The sequence below is a fragment of the Zalophus californianus genome, chromosome 1 (assembly GCF_009762305.2).
Source record: "Zalophus californianus isolate mZalCal1 chromosome 1, mZalCal1.pri.v2, whole genome shotgun sequence".
NCBI lineage: Eukaryota > Metazoa > Chordata > Mammalia > Carnivora > Otariidae > Zalophus > Zalophus californianus.
In genome coordinates, this window is record NC_045595.1 from 214,001,983 (window position 1) to 214,026,643 (window position 24,661).

At 56.4% G+C, this 24,661-nt stretch overlaps 1 protein-coding gene across 17 annotated transcripts in view; it reads left to right on the forward strand.

Annotated features, from left to right (window-relative positions):
- The window catches only part of TRPM2 (transient receptor potential cation channel subfamily M member 2), a 62,943-nt gene that overhangs the window by 26,843 nt on the left and 11,439 nt on the right, over positions 1-24,661 (forward strand). For 15 of the 17 annotated variants that reach the window (XM_027585316.2, XM_027585324.2, XM_027585327.2 and 12 more), the window contains 16 exons: positions 286-486; positions 3,908-4,010; positions 7,139-7,260; positions 7,454-7,807; positions 10,286-10,423; positions 11,753-11,882; positions 12,035-12,180; positions 12,678-12,790; positions 13,656-13,869; positions 14,597-14,715; positions 15,246-15,378; positions 15,807-15,978; positions 19,937-20,120; positions 21,304-21,485; positions 21,692-21,824; positions 23,546-23,633. In XM_027585316.2, coding sequence (XP_027441117.1) covers positions 286-486; positions 3,908-4,010; positions 7,139-7,260; positions 7,454-7,807; positions 10,286-10,423; positions 11,753-11,882; positions 12,035-12,180; positions 12,678-12,790; positions 13,656-13,869; positions 14,597-14,715; positions 15,246-15,378; positions 15,807-15,978; positions 19,937-20,120; positions 21,304-21,485; positions 21,692-21,824; positions 23,546-23,633 — 2,532 coding nt within the window. The remainder of the gene's footprint in view (positions 1-285; positions 487-3,907; positions 4,011-7,138; positions 7,261-7,453; positions 7,808-10,285; positions 10,424-11,752; positions 11,883-12,034; positions 12,181-12,677; positions 12,791-13,655; positions 13,870-14,596; positions 14,716-15,245; positions 15,379-15,806; positions 15,979-19,936; positions 20,121-21,303; positions 21,486-21,691; positions 21,825-23,545; positions 23,634-24,661) is intronic. The other 2 variants (XM_027585326.2, XM_027585325.2) reach the window with 2 other exon arrangements.

The following is a 24,661-nucleotide window of genomic DNA, read 5'->3' on the forward strand; positions in this document are numbered from 1 at the left end:
CCGGGCCGGGTGGCACCCTCTCCCGCGACACAGATCAGTGGGCCGATTCGTCATGGGGGCTCTGTTTCGGTGGTCATGGTCCACCTGGGCAATGGGCCTGAAGAAGCTGGTCTATCAGGATGAGCCACTTTTCCCCTCTGGGCAGGGGAATGCTACCAAACTCAATGTTTTCGGTACGTTTCGCAGGAGCCCCTTAGCTCTGATGCTGAGCCATGCTGCTGGAGAAGTCCCCGGTTCGGGGAGAGTCAGCTCGGGGCTCACGGAGGGGGGTCCCTTGCCTTGCAGACCATCTACAATGCCATCGCCAATGGCACCCCCTGCGTGGTCGTGGAGGGTTCGGGCCGCATGGCCGACGTCATTGCCCAGGTGGCTGGCCTGCCCATATCCGAGATCACCATCTCCAGGATTCAGCAGAAGCTCAGCCTGTTCTTCCAGGAGATGTTTGAGACCCTCAGCGAGAGCAGAATTGTCGAGTGGACCAAAAAGGTGAGCAGACGGGCCCGTGGGTCAGGAGGTGTGCAGCCAGCTCCCAGACGCCGTTAGCCTGGAAACAGGACGGGGCTGCAGCCCAGAATCGGGAGACCCCAGTGGGCCTGGAGGGGGCATGGCGGGCTTTGGAGGGCGGGGGCTTCGTGCCAGGCAGGCAGGGGGCCCTGGGTAGGTTGGGAAGCCTTCAGCTGAGGCAGCACACTATCCTGCCGAGGGTGGGCACGTGTTGAACCTCTTGCCCCCGGAAGTTCAGGCCTATGCTGGGGAACACTGGGGGCTGACCGCACAGCTGTTTCAGAGGAAAGGCCTGCTGGGTTGGGGGCAAGAGGCTGCCGCGGAGGCCAGGGCAGGGCCAGAAGCCTGGAGAGCCGAGATCCAGGCCACGGGGGCGCTCCAGGTGACGGCCACGGGTGGCAGGGTCAGGCACAGCCTGCAAGCCTGGCAAGCTCAGCCCTGCGCTCCCCCCCCGTCCCCGGGCAGATGAATGGAGGCGTTTGAGGGCCAGCAAGGCAGGGAGGCAGGTGAGGGGAGAGGGGCCCGTGTGGCATCTGGAAGGGGCTTCATGGGCACCCCTCAGCCGGAGGCATCTGCAGATGGGGGCCCCTCCTGGGGATCTGCAAGTGCAGGGAGCATTCCAGGGGACCCCCCGCTCTCCAGGAGGCCCCCTGCGGGGCGCCATGGCAGGACATCCTGAGCGGACACCCGGAGTTTGGGGACACGAACCCGCAGCTAACACCTTGGGCGCATGCCACAGGAGGGTCGGGCCTGGCCCTCGGCTGCTGGGCTCAGCCTCTGTCCAGGGCCCTGGCCCGGCTCTCGCGCTCTTTTTATCCTGGAATAATTTTAGTTTTGTTGGCCAGTTGCCGAGATAGAGGGTTTCTATCCATGCTTCACCCAACCTCTCCTGATGCTCACATCCTGCGGAGGCGCTGCGCACTGTTGAAACTGAGAGATGAACGTTGGTTCCTCACTGTTGGCTGAATGCAGAGCCCTCCCCCTGCCCTCCCTGCAGCTAGCTGCCGGACTGCAAAGATTTTCTGGAGCGTCCTTAAGCTCAGGAGGAGGGGGGGCTGCTCCAGCTGTGGGCAGGCTGGGGACCGGGGGGCCCCACTTTCTGCCCCTATCCTCAGCTCTGGAGCTGTGAGCCTCGTGGGCGCCCCGTGATCTCTCGGAGCGGGGGTCCTCGCAGGCGGGGGGTGGGGGTTGGGGGTGGGGGCAGTTAGAGCTGGAATGGTGCAAAGACTCTTCCCCTGACGCTTGCAGATGCCCAGAGCCTGTCTGGCTCTGTTGGGAGAGCTGCAGCGTTTGCGGTGGGCCTGAGAAGCGGCTGTGTCCCCAGAGCAGACTTTGGGTGGCCCCCGTGAGCTCTGCGGAAGGACCGCAGCCTGCCGGGCCCGGGGCGGGGGGGGGGGGGATGAGCGTGAAGGAGTGTGGCCGGGTCGGCCCTCGCTGGTGCACGCAGCCCCGGCCAGCCTGGGGGAGCTCGAGCGGGGAGCCCCCAGCACCTCCTGCTCCGGTGGTCACGCGGACCCTGCTGTCCCTGCTGCTCTCTGAACCTGGGGGCTCAGGGCCCATCTGTCTGAGGTCACCTGACCTCTGTTTCACAGCCGCATTCTTGTTGCTTCTTGGGTTCTCGGTTTCCTCAGCAAGAAGCTCAGTCTCTGTGCTTCACTGAGGTGTGTGAACAGCAAGCCGGGTTGTAAAAACTTCTGCGATTCCAAAGTTTTAAGCGCCTGACAGGTGCTTTTCGGGCCACGTCTGTAGATCAGCTTAGCTCCTCTGACCATGTCTAATTTCCAGCCACGCGGACAGTCTGTGCCTAGCAGCCAGGACCACAGGGACAGCCATGGTCAGCCAGGTGGAGAGGGGGTGCAGGCTTGGGAGGGGTTGGGCCTGGTGGGGGCAACAGTTCTCGTGTGCACATGCTGCGGTCTCTGAGTGACCACGTTAGATCCGGACGTTCCGTGAGATGGTTTCGCCCTGAGCACCGGCTCAGTCTGTGAAGACGCCGAGGTCCGGCCGTGAGCGTCAGCTCGGCTCCCGATGGTGCCGTTGGGCATTGGTGGGCACGCCCTGAGGCCTTTCCCCAGTTACCTTATAAATTATTCAGGCAATTCTTTGAACTGAATCTAACTCACTGTTGTCAAAAGTTGCCTGTTTCGATCCACTCTCCGTGACTGACGCAAAAGCCCTAAAAAAGGTCTCGTGCGAATCCATCTCAAGTCTTGCCATTCATTGTCATTCCTGTTTGGGGGGGAGGGGACCCTCAGCTACAGAGTCTCGATCCGCTATTCATTCAACAAACCTCAGAGCGTTGGTCTACACTGTGGGTGGTGGCAGGGATGTTCCCTCCGATGCTGCCGCGGGTGGGCATGGACGTCCACCGTGGTGAGGGCGTGCTCATTGCGGGGGCTTGCAGCCAACACCAGAGAGGGGTGTGTCAAAAGGGAATTGTTTGCTCTCTCTGAGCGTTGTTTTCTTGTCCTTAAAATAGGGATAATTATCGCTTAAGCTCAGAGGACAGACAGCGAGTATCTACACAAAGTGCTTGGTACTGTGTCCGCACACATAAGCTCAAATGCTCCCACTCGGCTCAGGGCCTAAACTCAGGAGACATTATTTCAGCTGGGGGAGGGGGGGCTGGGCAGGGAGACGGGGGGTATTTTGGAGTCAGCGTGAAAGGTGGACCTGAGGGGTGGGGAAGGTTGGGGCGAGTGAGGCCGCCCTCTAGGTGGGGAGGGGGGCCGGGCTGGGGTGGGGGGATAGGGCAGGCAAGGCTGGGCGTGGCCGACTAGGGAGCTAGGGAGGGGGGCCGGAAGCCCATGGGAGCTCTGGTGTGATGTGCCTGTGAAAGGCTCACCCTGGCCTCAGGGTGAAGGGCTGACGGGGAGCAGTGCCTGGCTGCAGGCTTAGATGTGATGGATAGATGGGTGATAGATACAGGGATGGACGGATGGACGACACAGTAGGTGGCTGGATAGATGGAGGGGTAGGTAGGTAGGTAGGTCAAGCAGGTAGATAGGTGCGTGGACAGGTAGGTGGGTGGGTGGGTGGACGCCTGGATGGCTGGTGGGCGGGCAGGTAGGTAGGTAGGCAAGGTGAGGAGTGGGGAGAAGTCTCCAGTTCAGCGGTGTCCGGCATTCAGCAGACACTGTTTCGTGCCAGTGTGAAATTCCTCACACCTGGGGTGTTTCCACCAGCAGACCACTCATGAACATTGCATATTTGGTCCTTCTGTGTCTGCATCTTCACCACCAGGGGCGTGGGGAGGCGAGGTGCTGGCCCAGGCCACACTGGCAGGCAGGACTCAGGCCTGGGCTCGGCTGTGTCTCTGGGGTCTCGATTCTGCAGGTGCCCTTTGAGGAGGCAGGGCGCCTGCGTGTCACCCCAAACCTCACTCGGGCAATGTCTGTTGCAGATCCAAGACATCGTCCGGAGGCGGCAGCTGCTGACCGTCTTCCGGGAAGGCAGGGGTGGCCAGCAGGACGTGGACGTGGCCATCCTGCAGGCCTTGCTGAAAGGTGAGGGTCCGGCGAGAGGGAGAAGCAAAACAAGGGGCCTCGGGACCCTGAGTTTGCCTGAGCCAAAAACCGACCCCTGGGTCAGACGCGCTGCTCAGAGGACAGCTGCTGGTGCACTGTGCTGGGGCCCACCTCACTCTCCTGCCAGGCGGGGGGTGCCCCGTAGCCGGTGTCGGGGGTTCGGGCTCCTTTCTGCAACTTCTCTGCTTCACGGGAACCCGAGGGCACCCGCACTAACGTGCCCCCCGGGGTCGTCACAGCTGCACATACGATTCCAGGCCTCGGGAGGCCTGCCCCTGGCCTCCCACGCGTCCTCGCACACAGCAGGGACCGCCCCTCCCCCCCGGACACTAAAGCTCCCGCGGTGGCCGGGCTTGGGCCAACCCGTTGGTCTGCTCTCTGCCCCACGCTCCCCCCTCCCCCTCCCGGGGGAAGACAGATTCCCCTGTCCCTCCCACTGGCTCCGACAGGGCTGCAGATGTCCTGATGTTCTGCCCGCCGGCTGCCCCTCACCCTCCAGGGACGCGGCCCAGGCAGAGCCGGGCAGCAGGGCAGGAAGCTCTGGTGGGAGAGGCTCAAACCCAGGCTTTGTTCTGCAACCTCCTCCTGACATAAAACCTCCCAGAACCAGCGAGATGGTTAAAACCAGAACCAGGGCCCCCACGTCAGGACCTCTGTCCAGGGAGACAGAAGAGCCGGGTGGAGCCGGCTGAATAGAATCAGAGCAACTGTGGAGGGCGAGCGTGTGGCACAGCAGGAGGCGGGATGCCGCCGTGGAGCCCATGGACCCTGCAGACCCCCACCAGCAAGGACACAGGGGGCCGGAAAAGCCGGCGTGAATGTCCGTGTGACAGTGGGGGGGCGACAGTCTCACTTTGTGGCGCCCGACCCTTCTGTTCAAGGACGGGGCCATGAGGACGTCTGTCCCTTCCTAGCCTTCTGTGAAGTGGCCGAAGGAGCCAGAAGAGGGACACCAGGCCGCCCGCGTCCCTCGAAGGCGGTGAAGGGGGTTCCTGGGGCCCTGGGGAGGGCAGGACCCCTCGCCCACGGCCAGGATGGACCCCAACGTCTGCTCTCGAGTGTGCTCTTGGGCATCCAAGAACCAGTGAAGCCAGCGCTGTGGATCGTGGTTTCTGCTGGGGCCCGCGCCGAGCGGGGAGGGAGCCTCTGGGGTGGTGGAAAGTTCCATTTCTTGATCCTGGTGGTGGTGACACAGGTGTAGACATCAGCCAGAGTCGCTGAGCTGCACATTTAAGGTGGTGCCCTTTAGAGGTATGTTACCCTCTGTGAGGAGTTAGGGAAAGCTTGTTGGGCAGCGTCCGTGGACGGTGCCTTCCAAGTCCCGGTCCGGCGGGGAGAGCGGGTCATGGGGCAGAGACGGAGGCCGCATTTATTTCTGGAAGCAACACAGAATAATTGGTTGTAATTTGTTGCTCAGGAGAAAGGCAGTGGGACTCTGGGAGAAAGGGACTCTCTCTTTATTATGTGAGTACATATGAAAAAATAGAAATACACACATATATATGGTTTTTCAATGACAGCCCCTTTTAAAAATCACCTTTATTGAGGTACGGCTTATATACAGTTAAAGTCCCCCATCCTGGGTTTACTGCTGTGTGCATTTTCACAGGTATGTCCCCCCCGTGCACCCATCCAGTCCAGACACGGGACACGTCCCTCCCCCCGGCCCTCGCCCTCAAAAGCTCCCTGGGCCTCTGTGTGCTTCAGGCAACCATTTATCTGCTTTCTGTCCTCATAGACGGGCTTATCCCCGTGCCAGAGCCTCACTTAAATGGAGGCAGACGCAGTAGTCCTTTCTGTCCTGCTTCTCCAGCTCAGCGCAATATTTTGGAGATTTTTCCGTGTTGTCGCACATCCCAGAACTCCGTTCCTTTCTGCCGCGAGCAGTCCTCCACTAGTTTTCCAGTGCATGTGTCGCTGGACGCGCAGGCCGCCTCCAGCGTGGGGCTCTTATAAATAAAGCTGCTATTCTCGTTTCTCTTGGGTCCACATCTCAGGGTGGAATTACTGGTTCTTTATGGTAAGCATATGTTTAACTTGATAAGAAACCGCCAAACCGTTTTCCAACGAGATCGCACCCCTTTACCCCGCCGCCCGGCGTGGACGCGACCTCTAGCGGCTCTGCATCCTCACCGTCCCGCAGCGTGGTCCACCGTTCGGGGCATGTGAGGTGACAGCTAGGTGTGGTCTGAATTCGCGTCTCCCCGATGGCCGGCGACATCCTGGGGTTGTTGGCCATGTACGTATCATCTTGGTGATGGGTCTTTCAGGTCTTCTGTCTGCGTTTATTTGGTTGTTGGTCGCCTCGTTTTTGAGTCATAAGAGTTCTTGATGCAGTCGGATACAGGGCCTCTGTCCGATACATGCCCTGGGGTGTTTCCTCTTGGGTTCCTGGCCCCCTTTCCTAGCTCCTTCAAGGTGTCCTTGGCGAGCGGAAGGCTTAGGTTTTACAGGAGCATAATCGATCCATTTTGTCGCGTATGGCTCATGTTCCCCGCCCCCGAGAAACCCGCACACCCGTGGCTGCAGGCTTCACGCAGCATCGCTGCGGGCACAGCCTTCTGCTCACACCTCCGCACTGCGCCTCACACTGGCTTCTGCATCGTGTGGTGTGAGAAAGGGTCGAAGTTGCTGTTTCCTTCCCCAAATAAGCACCCGTGCTTTAGTGCACAACACCAACAAGAGAGAGCAGGAACTGGTTTGCAGAGTGCCTGTGGTGAGAGGCTGGCCAAACTCTGGGTTTGCACTGAAGGCGGGAAAGGGAACAGACCGCATGTGCAGGTGTCACTTTCGAATGTTCCTTCAGAAACGCCTGTCTGTCTGAGACGGTGTTTTCTTTAAGCTTGGGGGATGAGGGGTTTGACCAGGCAGGGGGCAGGGGTGAGCCCGAGCGATGCCCCAAACCCAGAGAGTCTCTGATTCCAGCACTGAAAGGAAAAGTGCCCTCGGAGGGAGGCAGATTTTGCCGCTGGGCATGCTCTTCAGTCGAAGTCACGGAGAGACCAGGCTTGGTGACAGGTGCCTCCCTGTCTGACTTTGTCGGATGCAGGGAAGTGGCTTTGAGGCCCAGACCGAAGCCCCCTGACGCGAGTGCCTTTTGCCTGCAGCCTCTCGGAGCCATGACTACTTTGGCCACGAGAACTGGGGCCACCAGCTGAAGTTGGCGGTGGCGTGGAACCGTGTGGACATCGCCCGGAGCGAGATCTTCTCTGATGAGCGGCAGTGGAAGGTAGGGCTCCCAGGCGGCCCTGCGTACGGCCTTGTTGGCCAGCAGGAGCAAGGACAGGCCCTGGAGGGTGGCCTCTGTCTAGACCCCAGCCCTCGTCCTGGTGGAGAGCACCCCGGCCACTTCCTCCCTTCCCAAATCGGACACACTGCAATCAGGGTGTGCGAGGCGTGCGCCCCATGGTGCTCTCTCTCAGCCTTCAGAGCTGCACCCCGTGATGATGGCCGCCCTCATTTCCAACAAGCCCGAGTTCGTGAAGCTCTTCCTGGAGAATGGGGTGCGGCTGAAGGAGTTCGTGACCTGGGACACCCTGCTCTACCTGTACCAGCACCTGGACCCCTCCTGCCTGTTCCACAGCAAGCTGCAGAAGGTGCTGGCCGAGGAGCCCGAGCAGCCGGTGTCCGGGCCCACCGCCCCCCGCGTGCAGATGCACCACGTGGCCCAGGTGCTCCGGGAGCTCCTGGGGGACTTCACGCAGCCGCTGTACCCCCGGCCCCGGACAGGCGATCGGCCCCGTCTCCTGCTCCCCATGCCAAACATCAAGCTCAACGTGCGTGCTGGTGACGGGGCCCCCACCCCACCTGGCCTGGGTGCTAGGCCGCTGCTAGGTCCTTAGCGCTTTTGTTTAAAGAAATAATCTTTTATTGTTATTGGAAAGGAAATACACTCCCTGTCTTGGTCTGTCAGGGCCGCCATCACAAGATACCATAGCCCGGGTGGCTTAAACAACAGACATTTAGTCTCTCACAGGCTGGAGGCTAAAGTCCGAGGTCAAGACATCAGCGGGGTTGGTTTCCAGTGGGGCCTCTCTTCCTGGCTTGAGAACGGCCGCCTTCTTGCCACGTCCACATGTAGTTCTTGTTCAGTGGGCACACAGAGAGATACAGAGAGCAATGGTGTCCTCTCTTCTTATAGGGACACCGGTCCTATCAAATCAAGGCCACAACCTATGGCCCTAATCACCTCCTCAGACGCCCTGTCTCCAAATACAGTCACTTTAGGAGCTGGGGCTTCAACATACAAATTCTGGGGACGCATTTCAGTCCATAATTCTCCCTTTCTAAAAATTTCAAACGGTACAAAAGGTTATGTGGGGAAAATGGTCCCCCTCATGCCATGAACCCCAGTCCTGGCCACCATGTGGTCAGGTCAGCAGAATTCCACCACATCTCTGTGAGGGGTACCCAGCATGTGCACTGCAGCACGGGAGAAGTCCTTTTCTAGTCTCTATCCATATTTGATGGGAATCCTGCAGCATCTCGGCGCTAAGTGTAATGTTAGCAAGTATCCGCCTCCCCGGTTCTTTAAGCTTTCACAAACGAAGCCCAAGTGCTGAGTTTTGTCAGGTGTGTTTTGAGAATTTGAACTGCTCTTCTTCATTAACCTATGAATTTGCTGAATTATTTTAATAGATTTCCTGATAGCAAAACATTTTTATTCCTGTTTTAATCTCAACTTGATTGCAGCAGAACATGTGTTTAGTATGATGCTGGATTATGTTGCCAATATTTTCATGGTTTTTGCATCAGAATGTTTGAGCCTTTGATTGTAGTTTTATTTTGGGGGCTATCTTTGTCAGGTTCTGGTATCAGCTTTATGTTATCCTTGGGAAAACCATTGGGAAACCTTCTTTATTTCTTTGCTCTGGAACAGTCTATTTGGCTGGAATTCTTTGTTCTTACAAGCTCAGCAGGCTCTCCTGTGAGTCCATCAGGGCTCAGTGCCTTTTTGGGTAGTAGCTCTAAGAACTTTCTCCAGTTTCTTTTCTGATAATTTCTTGGTTTAGGTTTTCTATGTGTTCTACAATCAATTTTGGTTTGTTGTTGTTGTTGTTTTGGGGGTTTTTTTTGGCAGAAAATTATCCCATTCCTTCAGGTTTTCAAATTCATCCATTGTCTCAGGTGAGCTCTGTCTGACCCCACCTGAGAAAGATGTTGTTGTGGCTTGGTTTTGTGGATTCACAATTCTGCTCTTCTTGATTCCATTGTATTTAAGATACCCTTTAAAAATGTCCAAAGTGGAAGCTCATAGTTAACCATGTCCATAATTTATTTAGTGTGTCAACTCATTTCTTTTAATATAAAGACAAGGCTTCAAGAAATTTCTAAAGTTTCTTAAAGAAAGTGGAATCTTGCGTGTGGTGTGGGATATGTGTTCTCACTTCTGGAAATTGTTTCCAGACTGTCTGAGTAGGTGTTTACTGATTGATGGGCCAGGAAGCTGGATTCCTGCATCACTGTGTGAATTGAGTATGCCTGGGGGTGAGGTGCCCTCCTGGTCACATGTAATCCTTGTCCGTTTGGCTCTTTCTTATTGGCCTTCTCTGCAGGAGACACTGTGTAGATTCCCTTGAGTAGCTCACAGCCATGAATCTAGAACAGACTCTGTGCTAGAAGTTGACCTCACAGAAAGGCTTTGATGCCGTCAGATAAGATTAAGGAAACTCGAGGTGCCTGTTGTGTAAATAAGAGGCTACAATTGTTGGCAAAAGAATTAGCTGGGTATTCCACTTTCTGAATGTTTCTACATGTCTCCAGACTGATAGTTTTATTTTTTTAATTTTTTTTAAGATTTTATTTATTTTTTTTTAAAGATTTTTGATTTATTCATTCGAGACACAGAGATAGAGAGAACCTGAGCAGGGGGAGAAGCAGAGGGAGGGGGAGAAGCAGGCTCTCCGCTGAGCAGGGAACCCGATGCAGGGCTCGATCCCAGGACCCTGGGATCATGACCTGAGCCAAAGGCAGACGCTTAACCATCTGAGCCACCCAGGCGCCCCTCCAGAGTGACAGTTTTAAAATTCCGGTATGCATGAAATCGGGCTAAGGTGTTGTTGAAAATGCAAGTTGCAGGGCTCACCCTCCAGGGACAGTGGTTCTGGAAAGGTGTGGGGGGCTCAGCCTCTAGGGACAGTGGTTCTGGGAAGGTGTGGAGCTGGGTTCAAGACCTGTACCCTCAACAGGCCCACCCAGGGATACTGATGCTAGTGGGGACCTAGGAGAGGTTCTGAATGTCCACTGCTCACCAGATGCAGGGAGTGAGTCTCCGGTCCCTCAACAAGCGTTCACCAGGACATGTGGCCTTCACCATAGATCCAATCCGTGATCTTCTCATTTGGGCCATCATCCAGAACCGTCGGGAGCTGGCAGAAATCATCTGGGCGCAGGTAACTAGTTTCTCAAGACGCATGACTGTGTGTGAACAGGTGACAGGGCTCTAGCCAGGGAGTGTGGCCAGAAAGCCCAGGACCAACAGCGGGTAGAGGAGCATGTGACCTTGGAGGGAGGGTGGTGGGTGTCCATGATCCCAGAAGGGACCCAGAGTGCCCAGTGTTGGAGAACAGAGAGCTTGGCTCAGGCAAGAAAAGAATTTTAAGAAGGTGGGCTGTCCAGGGTGGAGGCTCAGCATGCAGGCACAGCTGGGTGGAGCCAACCTCCGTGGCGACACGGGTGGGTTCTGGTGAGTTGGCCCCTGTGCCATGGCCGACCTGCTCAGTAGAAACTCTGCAGAAGGTGACATCCCTGGAGGGGCTGAATCTCCTTCCACTGACCATTAGGGATCTCGACAGAGACAGTCTGTTACTCGGATGGGGAGCAAGCCCCCGATGTGCCTGCCCTGAGCCCCTTTGTGGGCTCTTTGGGAACGTCAGCCCTCAGCTCCCTCATCACTAGGCTGTGGGCAGCTTCATGGTCATGATGGAGGACGTGCCAGGCTCAAGTCCCCCACACGTGGTTTTCCTTTACTTCAAGCAGATTCTCTCCTTAAAGGGAAATTAAAGTGTGATTTTTTTTCTCAGAGAGGTTCCCTACTTCTCAGTGTTGGCATTTCCAAATTGCTTTTATGGAATTGACCCCCTCCCCAGTGTCACCAGCAGAGAGGTTTTGGTGGCTTCCACCCTCTCCATAGTTCTGGGAGGTTTGTCCTTTCCCAAGGTACGTGGTGGGTCAGCAGCAGAGCTAGGCCTGACTGTGGCCTCGGGTGTGCTCTGTGGGGCTCAGTGCATGGGAGGACCAAAGATTTCCAGGCTCTGCCACCAGCCCCTTGTTGTGGGCCAGACAGTGTCTCTGGGCTGTGCTTTGAGAGGCCTCCTTGAGATTTTCTCAGCATCCCTGGTGCCTGGGACTGGCAGTGCCATTGAGGCGGGGTGCCTAGAGCCTGAGGGGGACTTGTGTGGACCTGGTCCCATTTCTGCCCTTTAGCCCCGTGCCTGGGCTTGACCAGATGCCCAGGCAGTGCTGGGACTCATGCTGTCTGGGCCGTGCTCTGGGTGGGCAAGCAGACCCCTCCCACTGGCCAGTGCGGGAGACTGGGCCACCAGCTCAGGCTCACCTCCTGATATGGGGTGACCCAAGTGGTTTATGTGGACAGGGGCACAAGTAATCACGTAGCGGCCCATGCTGTCGTGAGGCCTCTGTTCTCATCACCCCCGGGTAGTGTGACTGGGGTTCCTGGGCTGGACCGTCCAGGTCCTCACGGTAGCTCCCCTGGTGCCCAGAGCCAGGACTGCATTGTGGCGGCCTTGGCCTGCAGCAAGATCCTGAAGGAGCTGTCCAAGGAGGAGGAGGACATGGATAGTTTGGAGGGGATGTTGGTGCTCGCTGACGAGTATGAACACAGAGCCATCGGTGAGTTCACGGGGCGGTGGCCCTGGACCACGGCTCAGCTCCTCACATGTCACCCCAGGGTCCTCGTCCCTGGTCCTGCCCGGCCTGTGGCATCTGGAGGAGCCACTCCCGGATGCTGTCCCCAGGTCGGACATGGATCTTCCTTCTGCCAGGGGTGTTCACCGAGTGCCACCGGAAGGACGAGGAAAGAGCGCAGAAACTGCTCACCCGTGTGTCGGAGGCCTGGGGGAAGACCACCTGCCTGCAGCTGGCCCTGCAGGCCAAGGACATGAAGTTCGTGTCTCACGGAGGCATCCAGGTGACCTTCTGAGGCTCGCGTCCAAGAAGAGCTGCCCGTGGGCTGTGGGCACTGATGCAGCCTCTCGCTCACCTCCAGGCACACAGGTCCCTGTGCTGCGGCCGCCCGGGGTCCCGGCGACAGGGCCTGGCCCTTGGTCGTGTGCTCCCCTCCCGTTTTGCAGGTCAGGAAACTGACGCTAAGAGAGAGCGGGTGGTGGGTTGTGAGGGCTCATCCCTACAGGGGTGTTCCTACCTGGGAGCCTGCAGTCCTCCGGGTGGCCCCAGCCCGTTCCCCTGAGAAAGACTGGCCGGGCCCTGCCCACCCGGAGCCTCTTCCTCAGCCGGCAGATGATGGGGTCCGTCCTGCACTGCCCACCACATGGCGTGGCCGGGGGCGTCAGAGCACTGTGTTAGGGAGCATGCAGGCACTTTGCACGGAGCAGACGCATTGTTCACCCTCAGCGGTGGGGTCCCAGGGTGCGCCCCCTATTCTGAAGCTGCCTCCTTTGTCCACAGGCCTTTCTAACCAAGGTGTGGTGGGGCCAGCTCTGCGTGGACAACGGGCTCTGGCGGGTGATCCTGTGTATGCTGGCCTTCCCGCTGCTCTATACCAGCCTCATCTCCTTCAGGTACCAGCTGGCTGCTGGGCTGTGGGCAGGGGCCGGGGCCTCAGACCTTCCTTCCCAATTGTGCTCACAGGGGGCAAGTCATGCCTGTCCTCATGGCTGCCCCTGGGTCCTACAGCGGTCGAGAGGCATGCGGGCGGGAGGCAGAGGGAGGGTCCCCACCTGTGGGAAGCACCCACTGTGGGCGGAGCACCTGCCCTGCATTGTCACTCACCTGACATTAAGCACCTGCCCTGCGCTGAGCACCTACTTTACACGGAGCACCTGCCCTGCCCTGAGCACCTACTTTACACGGAGCACCTGCCCTGCCCTGAGCACCTACTTTACACGGAGCACCTGCCCTGCCCTGAGCACCTACTTTACACGGAGCACCTGCCCTGCCCTGAGCACCTACTTTACACGGAGCACCTGCCCTGCCCTGAGCACCTACTTTACACGGAGCACCTGCCCTGCCCTGAGCACCTACTTTACACGGAGCACCTGCCCTGCCCTGAGCACCTACTTTACACGGAGCACCTGCCCTGCCCTGAGCACCTACTTTACACGGAGCACCTGCCCTGCCCTGAGCACCTACTTTACACGGAGCACCTGCCCTGCCTGAGCACCCACTAGCCAAGCATTTCATTTCAGTCCTAGCAAAACCAGAGCCAAAGGGCTCTCTCAGGGCCCTCCCTTACGTGGAGCCGTCCGGTGGAGCCCTCTCCGTGGCTGCCCATGCAGGGTCCGTGGGCTCTGCATGGACAGCGTCTGTCTGTCATGTGATGTGAGCGCATGAGCACTTTGGCCCCACTCCTTGGGGGAGGCAGCGCTCCCGCGGGCTCTCGGGCCCCTCGCAGCCTCGCCATCCCCCTCCCCCTGGTGTCTGCAGGGAGCGGAAGCTGCAGGCCCGCCGGGGCCTGCCCCGGGTCCGCGCCTTCTTCAGCGCGCCGGTGGTCGTCTTCCACCTCAACACCTTGTCCTACTGTGCCTTCCTGTGCCTCTTCGCCTACGTGCTCATGGCGGACTTCCAGCCCTCACCCTCGTGGTGCGAGTACCTCATCTACTTCTGGCTCTTCTCCCTGGTGTGTGAGGAGCTGCGGCAGGTGTGCCCCCACCCCCGCGCCCTTCCCCACGTCCCCAGCCCACGTGGATTGTCCTCTGGCCCCCGCCCCCATCTGGGGACCCCTGGCCCCGGGACCCGCAGCCGGGTCCCTTTCGTGGGTGGGCCCACGGTGGGCTCACAGGCACCCACACACGGCGGCCAGGGCCCGGGTGGCCTCAGAGCTCCTGGGAGGCAGGTGCGGGAGGCAGCGCTGTCCCACCGGCCTCTCCCAGCTTTCCTCTGGCCGCACGGCCTCCTGAAGCCAGACCCTCTCCCAGGGACAAAGCCCCAGCCTCAAAGGTGGCAGCCCCAGAATGGGGACCCACGTGTACCCTCCTCCCCGAGTCTGACCATCTCCGGAAGGGACCCGCCCAGCTGCCAGGGCCCAGGGCTGCCGCGGCCCCCACCCCTCTTGGGGCTGCCATGGAAGCAGGTGAACAGGGGTCCGGTGGGAGCTGGCTGGCTGCTGACAGAGGACAGTCAGCCCCAAGAACACAGCCAATTGCGAATTGAGCAGGGCTGTGGTCGGTCGGAGGGCGGGCTCAGGGCAGCCTGGCAACGCCTCTGCCTGGAGCTCCTCTCCCACTGCTCCTCGACCCGGGGGCCCAGGGACGGTGGAAGTCTGTGCCCTGCCTGGCTGGCCTCCCTCTCCGGGAAGGAGCGAGTGCTCTCACTGCTCAGGTGACGATGGTGGTGACAGCCAGGCCCCTAACCATGCCCTCTCTCAGCTCTTGTATGACCCCGACGGGTTCGGGCTGATGAAGATGGCACTCCTGTACTTCAGCGACTTCTGGAATAAGCTGGACATTGGTGCCATCCTGCTCTTCGTAGCAGGGCTGACCTGCAGGTGAGGGGCCCCGTCTGCCCTGGACCTCCCCGCCGTCTGCGACGGCAGCCCCGAGGGCTCAGGTGCCCCCGAACCGGCCTGTTGTCTGTCTGGTGGGCAGAACCTACCCCAGGACTGCTGGGGGCGCAGAGGAGGAAGGTGCCAGAGCTCCCTGCCCCCTCAGATGGCTGAGCGTCTGCAGCCCAGTGGCCCCTTCTGGCACCTCCTGCTGTAGCCCTGGCCACTCCGCTGCCCACTGGGGCCACATGCGTCCCTGCCACGGTCCCTTTCTCCAAGAAGCAAGAGGGACCAGCCACACTGCCTCCCAAGAGGCCTGCGTGGCCTGCCTACCCTGCCCAAGGCTGGGCTTCCAGACTTTTCTGGAAAACACACCTCCCTGGAAGCTCTGGTCCATGAGCTCATACCCCTTTTTAGTACTTTGGGGTCCAGAGGCCTCCAGAGCCACATGTTAGCTCGGGCAGGTGAGCAGGCAGCTGGGGCCAGGCTCCGGCAGCGGCGAGCTGAGGGGTCCTTAATTCTGCCTTGGGCAGGCTCATTCCCGGGCTGCTGTACTCCGGGCGCATCATCCTCTCTCTGGACTTCATCATGTTCTGCCTCCGGCTGATGCACATTTTTACCATCAGTAAGACGCTGGGGCCCAAGATAATCATCGTGAAGCGGATGGTAAGGGGATGAGCGGGTCCTGCACCAGCTGGAAGTGAGGTGCCCCAGGGCTTGAGCGCACCGCTAGGTTCCCATGACCCTGCTTTGCCCTCGGGCTCCCAACCCCAGCATGCCTGTCTCGGGTCCTTGCCTGTATGTCACGTCTTCCAGGCAGCCTCCCCCAATCTCCACAGCTCGTTCCTTATTGCTGTTACAGCTCCGGTCACTCCCCTCCATGGGTCACAGTCACATCCAGCCCCTCATATGCATTGCGTGGTGCCCAGCACCCTGTTAGGATATGGGGACAGGCCCACGACTGTGAGCCCCCGTGTCCCTGCCCTGGGCATCGGCGGCTTCTCCCACCGCTGCAGAGCGCACAACCTGGGTGTGGGGGGAGGGGGCCCGTGTGGGTGCACACGGCTGCAGCTGGGGCCCCCCTGTCTCTGCAGATGAAGGACGTCTTCTTTTTCCTCTTCCTGTTGGCGGTGTGGGTGGTGTCTTTCGGGGTGGCCAAGCAGGCCATCCTCATCCACAACGAGAGCCGGGTAGACTGGATCTTTCGGGGGGTTGTCTACCAGTCATACCTCACCATCTTCGGGCAGATGCCGGCTTACATCGACGGTAGGACATGGGGTGTTGACAGCTCCAGCAGGGGCACCTGCAAAGCTCACAGAAGGGTGGGAGACAGGGGGACGGGGGTGGCATCTCCCCAAGTGCCTGCATGGCAGAGAGGCAGGTGCATGTGATGTTCGGTTGAGGGGGTTGGGATCTTCGAAGCTGAAGCCGTGCTGAGGTCCCAGGCGGGCCAGGGATGTGGCCTGGGGCTCTGGGGCCTCAGGTGACACCCCTCCCCCACACCGCATGCCTCCCTGGCCCTCCTCCTCCTCTGGACGGGCAGAATCCTTTTTGTATACAGAGTTTTTTGTTTTCAACAGCTTCATCGAGATATAATTCACACACCGTGAAGCTCACCTGTATAAAGTGTGTGCTTTAGTGGTTTTTAGTGTACTTAGAGGATCTAACTTTAGAACATTTGCATCACCCACCAAAGACACCCATTAGCAGTCACTCCCCATCCCCCCCAACTGTTGGCGACCTCTAATCTACTTTCCGTCTGTTCAATTTGTCTTTGCTGGACATTTCATGTAAATCAGATAATGTAATATGTAATCTTTGTATCTTGCTTTTTCTTAGTGTAACGTTTTCAAGACTCACCCATATTGTAGCCTGCATCAGTATTTAATTCCCTTCTATTTATTACTAAATAATATTCCATCATATGGATAGACCACATTTAGTTTATGCATTTATAAGTTGGTGAACATGCATTGTTTCTACTTTTTGGCTGTTATGAATAACATTGCTATGAACAGTTATTTATGTTTTTTTATAAGCTTTTGTGTGGACATATGTTTTCATCTCTCTTGGGTTTATATCTGGAACTGTAATGTATACCTGTTGGGTTGTATGCTAAGTCTGTGTTTAACTTTTTGAGAACCGGCCAAACTATTTTCTGTGGCAGCTGTCCTGTGTTTTATGTCCCCACCAGCAACGTACATGAGGGCCCCAATTTCCACATTCTCTCTGGCTTGTCATTGGCTTTTTTTTTTTTTTTTTTGCTTCTGCCCATCCCAGTGGGTGTGAAGCGCATTTCATTGTGGCTCTGATTTGCATTTCCCTGATGGTGAATGATGTGGAGCATCTCTTCATGTGCTCCCTGAGCCATTCGGATGTCTTCTCTGGAGAAATGTCTACTCCTCTCCTTGGCCCATTTCTCAAGTGGATTATTTTTCTTTCTTACTGATATACGAGAATTCTCTACATATGGACACCAGTTTCTTCTCATATGTGTGATTTACCAATATACTCTGTGGGTCAGCGTGTCACCTTCTTTCTCGTGTCCTTCAAAACACAAAAGTTTTTAGCTTTGATGAAGGCCACCTTATCAATCGCTTTTATCATTTGTGCTTTTGGTGTCATATCTCAGAACCTGATGCCTGACCCAAGGTCATGAAGACTTATATGTCTGTGTAGTTATTCCTGAAGTAATAGCTTTTGTTCTTACTTTTGGCTGTTGAGCTATTTAAACTAATTTTTTATACAGTGTGAGGTAAGGGCCATTCTTTTGCATGCAAATTTCTGGTTGTTCAAGCACCATGTATTGAAAAGACGATTTCTCCCTATTGAATTGTCTTGGCCTCCATGTCAAAAATCAATTGACCATTAATGAAAGGGTTTATCTATAGACTCTCAACCCTATTCTGTTGATCTGTATGTCTGTTCTTGTGCCAACACCACATGGTCTTGGCAAATGTAATTTCGTAGTAAGTTTCACAATCAGGATGTGTGAGTCCTTCAACTTTGTTCTTCTTTTTCAAGATTGCTTTGGCCTGTGGGTTCCTTGGGTCCACATGAATTTTGGATTCAGCTTCTCACTTTCTCCAAAAGGCATCTAGGATTTTGACTGTGAGCATGGGATGCCTTTCTGCTTATTTAGATCTTCAGTTTATTTCAACAATTTTTATAATTTTCAGTGTGTAACTTACACTCCTTTTAAGTTTATTCTTAAGATTTTTATTCTTTTTCATGTTATTGTAAATAGAATTATTTTATTAATTTCATTTTTGGGATTGTTTATTGCTAGTGTGTAGAAATATGCTATATTTGCGTGTTGATCTTGTATCCTGAAACCATGCTGAACGTCTTTACAGCTCTCATAGTTTTTTAGTGGATTCCTCGGGATTTACTATATACAAGATCATGCCCTCTGCAAATATAGGTGCCTTTACTTGTTCCTTTCCCATCTGATACATTTATTTCTTTTTCTTGCTTCATTATCCTGGCTAGAACTCCTGGTACAACATTGAATAGAAGTGTCCAGAACAAACATTTTTATGTTGTTCCTGATCTTAGAGGGCGAAGCTTTCAGTCTTTCACTATTAAGTATGATGTTCACTGTGGGGTTTTTGTAAATGTCCTTCATCAGAGTGAAGAAGCACCCTTCTATCCCTAGTTTCTTGAGTGCTTTTATTATAAAAGCGTATAGGATTTTGTCAAACACTTTTCCTGCATCTGTTGAAATGTTCACATGACTTTTGTTCTTCATGCTATTAATATGGTGTGTTATATTAATTGATTTCCAGATGTAAAACCAACTCTGCCTTCCTGGGATATATCTCACTCCGTCATGGTGTGAAATTCTTTTTATGTGTTGCTGGATTCAGTTTGCTGGCATTTTGGGGAGGGTTTTTGCATCTATGTTCATAAAGGGCATTGGTCTATAGTTTTGTTTTCGTCTGGTTTTGGTATCAGGGTGATACTGGCCTCATAGAATGAGTTAGCAGTGTTCCCTCCTCCTTCACATTTTGGAAAAGTTTGTGAAGGATTGGTTTTAATTCTTTAAACATTCAGTAGAATTCACCAGTGAAGTCATCTGGGCCTGAACTCTTCTTTGTGTGAAGTTTTAAATTATTACTTCAATCTTTTCGCCTGTTATAGGTCTGTTTGTATTTCCCACTTCTTCTTCAGTCACTTCTGGTGTTTTATCTCTTGCTAGGAGTTTGCCCATTTTTCCAAGTCATCTACTTTGTTAGCACACAGTTCTGTAATATTTCCTTATAGTTCTTTTTATTATTGTAGGGTTGGTAGTAATGTTCTTTCTTTCGTTTATAACTTGAACAATTTGAACCTTTTTTCCCCTTGATAAATCTAGGTAAAGGGTTGTAATCTTCTTAATCTTTTCCAGGAAACAGATTTTGGTTTTTATTGATTTTCTTTATTGTTTTTTGTATTCTCTCTGTTATTTATTTGCATTTTGATCTTTCTTATTTCCTTCTTTTTTGGGTTCAGTTTGCTTTCCTTTTTTTAGTTTACTAAAGTAGAAGGTTATGTTATTGATTTGGGCTCTTTCTTCTCCTTACAGTGCATGCTTGTTGGGTGGGGAGATTGGCAAAAAGGGCGCAGGGTGGTGGGAGGTACAGACTTCCAGTTTTTAAAGAAAATAGTGCATGCTCATTGTTGAAAAATGTTAAATCCAGAGTAGGTATAAAGAATAATGTCTGTAACCCCACTTCCCCGGTTCGCTGCCGTTAAGAGCTGCCAATGGCTACGCCTCCTTGGGAGTGTTTTGACATACAAGCTGGACGTCTGTTTATGTTTTATTATCTTCTGCACCCTTCCCTTTGCTACAAATGTGGGACTGCACTTCGGTTTGTACCCCCCACCCCGTTGTGTGGGTCAGCATGTGGCCCGTGACACATGGTTCCCTCCCCCTGCCTCCTTCCTCATTGTGAAAGTTGTTCCTTTTCTCGGTTCGAATTCTCTCCCACGGCACTGGGCTCTCCATGGCTGGGGCCTGCGTCACCCCGCCCCGGGGCTGGTTCTTGCCTGGGGCCCAGGCAAGAGTCCTGGAGGGGTCCTTCCCTCTTCCTGCCCACAGAGGACACTTGGGTGTGGACAGACGCCTCTCTCTGGGCCTGAGCTGACAGCTGAGGGGGCGTCCAGGCCCCGGGGATGCTCATTGCCCAAGGGACACTTGTGACTCTGTGTGGTTTCTTTGTTCCCTGCCCGCCCCCCCCAGGTGTGAATTTCAGCCTGGACCAGTGCAGCCCCAATGGCACAGATCCCTACAAGCCCAAGTGCCCCGAGAGCGACGCCATCCGGCACGAGCCTGCCTTCCCCGAGTGGCTGACCGTCATCCTGCTCTGCCTTTACCTGCTTTTCACCAACATCCTGCTGCTGAACCTCCTCATTGCCATGTTCAAGTGAGTGCTGCCCATGCGGGGCCCAGCCAGTGCGGACGGAGCGAGCCCGGGGCCCCAGACGCCAGCGCTGCGAGCTGCCTCGCTCAGCCCAGTGCATGGCCCCTCTCCCTGCTCCCTGCTGCGCAGAGGCTGCCCACGGGCCGGGGGACTCACGGGGAAGTGAGCCTCCTGGGGGGCCCAGGGCACAGCCACATCGGGGCGCAGCTTGGATTCTCACCCAGGGCTCTCAGAAATACCCGAGCTTTGCTCAGCTTCTGTTCTGGTGGAGAAAATATTACGTCACAGATTGTTTGTGGAAACGAGTAAGATCCAGAGGGCGAAAGCTTTCTGTGTAGAGCTTTCATTTATTTTTTTTTAAAGATTTTATTTATTTGAGAGAGAGAGAGAGAGAGAGAGCACAAGCAGGGGGAGGGGCAGGCAGAGGGAAAAGTAGGCTCCCAGGACCCTGGGATCATGACCTGAGCTGGAGGCAGACGCTTCGCCCACTGAGCCACCCAGGCGCCCCTGTGCAGACCTTCCATTTTGCAAACAACGGAGCTGGGCTGTGCGGGGCAAGGGGACCTGGCTGAGGTCATCTCTGGATGTGGAAGAGTGTGTCCCAGCATTTAAGGACGCGGCTCTTCGGATACGGGATGACCTGTATTCATCCTCTGTGTATGAAGCCCCAACAGGAGCCGAGTGGGGGTCAGCCGCACAGGGTCCCTTGCGTTCCTGGTCTGGATGGGTGTCTTTCTCTCTCGCCCCTTGGGGGCCTCTCTACATCTGGCATTGGGCAGCCCGCCAGGGCCCTCCGGCTAGACGACAAGTGTGCGGAGATGAGCCACGTCTGCCCTTGAAGATCCTGTCCCTTCTCTGTGTCAAATTCAACAGATAATCTCTGTTGAGATTTTGTCAAATGCCAGGACCCTGTCCACCTCCCAACAGTCCTCTGCCTGTTTTGTCCGCTCACAAGTTTTAGAACATCTGAAATCCAGGTGTTCTTCATTCTCACCACTGAAACTGCTGAAACTCCCAGGAAGCGCAGAACCCTGAGGCTGGTCGTTGTCTGCATCAGGAATTGTCCTCCGGGGTGCTGTGTGTTTGCTTTCCACAGGCTGCACCCCAGGCCCCTCAGGGGGTGCTGTGGGCGATTCTGGGGGTCCTGCCAGCTCTTCCATGACCCGCGCCCCTTGCCTCCTGCCAGCTACACGTTCCAGCAGGTCCAGGAGCACACGGACCAGATCTGGAAGTTCCAGCGCCACGACCTGATAGAGGAGTACCACGGCAGGCCCCCCGCGCCGCCCCCCTTCATCCTCTTCAGCCACCTGCACCTGTTCATCAAGAGGGTCGTCCTGAAGATACCCGCCAAGAGGCACAAGCAGCTCAGTGAGCCGGCCCTCCCTCCGTGGTCCCCAGAGCGCACTCTCCGCTGTCTCGGGTCCTGGGTGCAGTCAGGGGCCCACAGGGAGCGTGGTTTGCTCCTTCCAGAATCCTGGAAGCTCCATGGGCCTCCGACCTCCCCCCAGCCCTTCCTCCCCGCCGCAGCCCCTCCCAGTCCCCCCTCCCTCCATCTGCCCCTGCCTGCCCCGCAGAGAGCAAGCTGGAGAAGAACGAGGAGGCCGCCCTTCTGTCCTGGGAGATCTACCTGAAGGAGAACTACCTGCAGAACCAGCAGTACCAGCAGAAGCAGAGGCCCGAGCAGCGGATACAAGACATCAGTGATAAGTAGGGGAGGCCGGGGCAGCCCGGGGGCGGGAAACCCCTGCAGCTCCAAGTCACACAGGGCCATAGCCCACCTGGGCCAGGCCCCTGGGGCGGGAAACCTGTGTCCTCCAACTGACTCATGGCCTTCCCTCTGGGTCCTTAGGAGGACGGGACCCCACGGGGTGGGAGAAGGTCACCCGGGCCGAAGACAGGGCTGACCCCTGCAGACAGGGCTAAAGGAGGGGTGCTGGTGGGGGAGGCCCGCTTGGCCTGGGGGGTGAGCTCAGTGAGCTTACTGGCACACAGCCTTGCTGCCGGTTCTGTGGGGCCGTGGTGGCCGAGCCTGGAGCTCAGGCTCACTGAGCATTGTCCCCCTGCCCCCAGTTCCTCCCTCCCGCCTTCTTTCTGGTGTAAGGTCGGGGCTGCTCACCCCCCAGCCCTGAAGGGTGGGAGGAGTTGGTCCTGCAGTCAGGGTATGCCTTGCTGTGGGCCAGGAGGAGGCAGGGGACACGTGCCCCGTAGCTATGTCCTGTCCCTGGTGCAGTCCCGTGGGCCGTGTGTGTAGAAGGACGTCCTGGGGCCTTGAGCATCCAGGGGTGGGCTCCCTGCAGCCAGGCCGAGCCTGAGCACACCTCTCCTTAGAGCCGTGCACCTGCCTTGCTGTGCGTCTCTGGGCTCCTCGGTGAACGGAGCCGTGATGACAGCCATCGCCTGGCATGGCACGGGAGGGAGCGCACGTGTAAGGCAGGAGCACGTCCTGGCTGGAGCACAGGGGACGATGCTACCCTGCACCGGCCACCTTCCCTCCCTGGGTCGGAGGAGGGATCCGAGGCCCCGGGAGGCGCACCGCGGCCCCACAGCCCTGTGGCTGAGCCACAAAGTGGGGAAGGGGTCTGTTGATGAGGTGGGGTCTCTGACAAGCTTGTCGTGCTGACAAGAGTCATAAGGGTCCAAAGACACGCAGTACCCACGTAGCATATTCACGGGCTGGATGGGGTCCGTGGCAGGAAGCGGTTTTGTGGCTTTTGTGGGATTAGGGGACACATAGTGAGAGGAATAGTAAACGCCTGGGCCTCAGTGAGGCACGTCCCTCCCCGTTCCCTAGACAACCATTCACAGTGGGCCACGGGCCCACCTCCGCGCCCACCGGTCCCTGAAGTGGGGGCCAGCTCTCTTACAGGAGAGCGTCCCCTGCAGGTGGGACTGGGCACCCTACGCACAGGCAGACGGGAGAGCCTGGATGACGTCTGGAATTACTTACTGTAAACGCGGCAGACCAGAGCCGCTGAAACTCCCATGTTGTAGCAAAATAGGACCAAACCAGACAGACGTCACCCGAACAGCAGTGCTGCCCCTCCCCCCGCCCAGTGCGGCCCAGAAGCGGCTCGGAGCTTTGTGCTTCGCCTTCTGGCAGCCCGCGGGCCAATCAAGGCGAGGAGCATCTCGCATACTTGGGTCTCTCTCCCCCGTGGAGGCCCCTACAGGAGTCAGAATGGCTGTGTGAGGTGGGGGGCAATGCACTCGCTACCAGATCTTCCCCTTCAGGGCAGGAGGCAGTGCTCATTCTGCATAGAAATGTATGTTATAAATACTTTCAGATAGAGGGGAAGAGGCCTGAAGTTAAGGGCAGGAGGGGCCAGGCTGCTGGATCTGGCAGGGACCTCCCCCTGCAGCCTAGCGCCATGTTTCCTCAACATCCGGGCCCTCGAGCCTGGCCTGGGCTCAGCTGTGTGTTCTTCCAGGGTCAACACTGTGGTGGACCTGCTGGAGATGGAAAGTCTGAAGCGGTCTGGTTCCATGGAGCAGAGACTGTCCTCCCTGGAGGAGCAGGTAGGTGCCGGGCCGGGCCCTCCTTTTCTGGGTCATGCATCCGACAGGCCTGGGCACCACTCTTTGAGAAGGAGCATGCTGGGGAAATGACCCTGAGAAGGACTTGGGGAATGTTGGGACAACCGTTCCCAACCGGAAGAAGCGCCTTCTTTGTCTTCCAGAAAATTCTGTCAAACACTTCCCCACTGAGCTCGACTCCACTGCACTGGGAGGTGTCTATACCAGGGGCTGGTCTGAGGGAGCTGCTCTGGTCCCCTTCTCTGGTCTCCTCAGAGCTGTCCTCTGAGATGACCCCTCTGCAGGACTCTACGTCCAGACGCTGTGGGAATTACGCCCTGGCCTGCTTTCCCAGGCGCCTGGGGATGCTGGGAGGGAGGGTCACAGGGGATGCAAGATGCATTTGAATGTCGAGAGCAACATCAGAAAGCAGCGTGTGGACATCTCAGACCAGCCCCCGATGGTTGGATTGTGGGGTCAAGGTTTGGATGCTTCTGCACGCAGGGAGCTTGTTCTTTTGTAAGAGGGAGCTCAAAGGACATTGTCAATAGGCAGTTGGCATTAGGTGAACAGCCCCTGCCCCACTCATCCCCCATCAATGAACGTTGATGCTCCTCCACCAGTTGAGCCACATCCACTGGGCTCCAAGCCCTGGGCCTGAGACAGGCAGCGCTGAGCAGCCTTGCAGGCTAGCTGGGCTCAGGTCCCTGAACGTTCATTCACCCACCCATCCATCTATTCGTTCATTTATTCGTTCATCCATTTATCCATCTGTCCTTCCATACATCCGTCCATTATCCTTCCTTCCATCCATCCATTCTTCCATCCACCCCTCTGTCCTTCCTTCCTTCCATTCTTCCATCCATCTGTCCTTCCTTCCATCCATCCGTCTGTCCATCCATCCTTCCTTCCATCCATCCATCCATCCCCCATCCATCCATCCATCCATCCATCCATCCATCCTTCCTTCCATTCATCCATCTGTCTATCCTTCCTTCCATCCATCCCCCATCCATCCATCCATCCTTCCT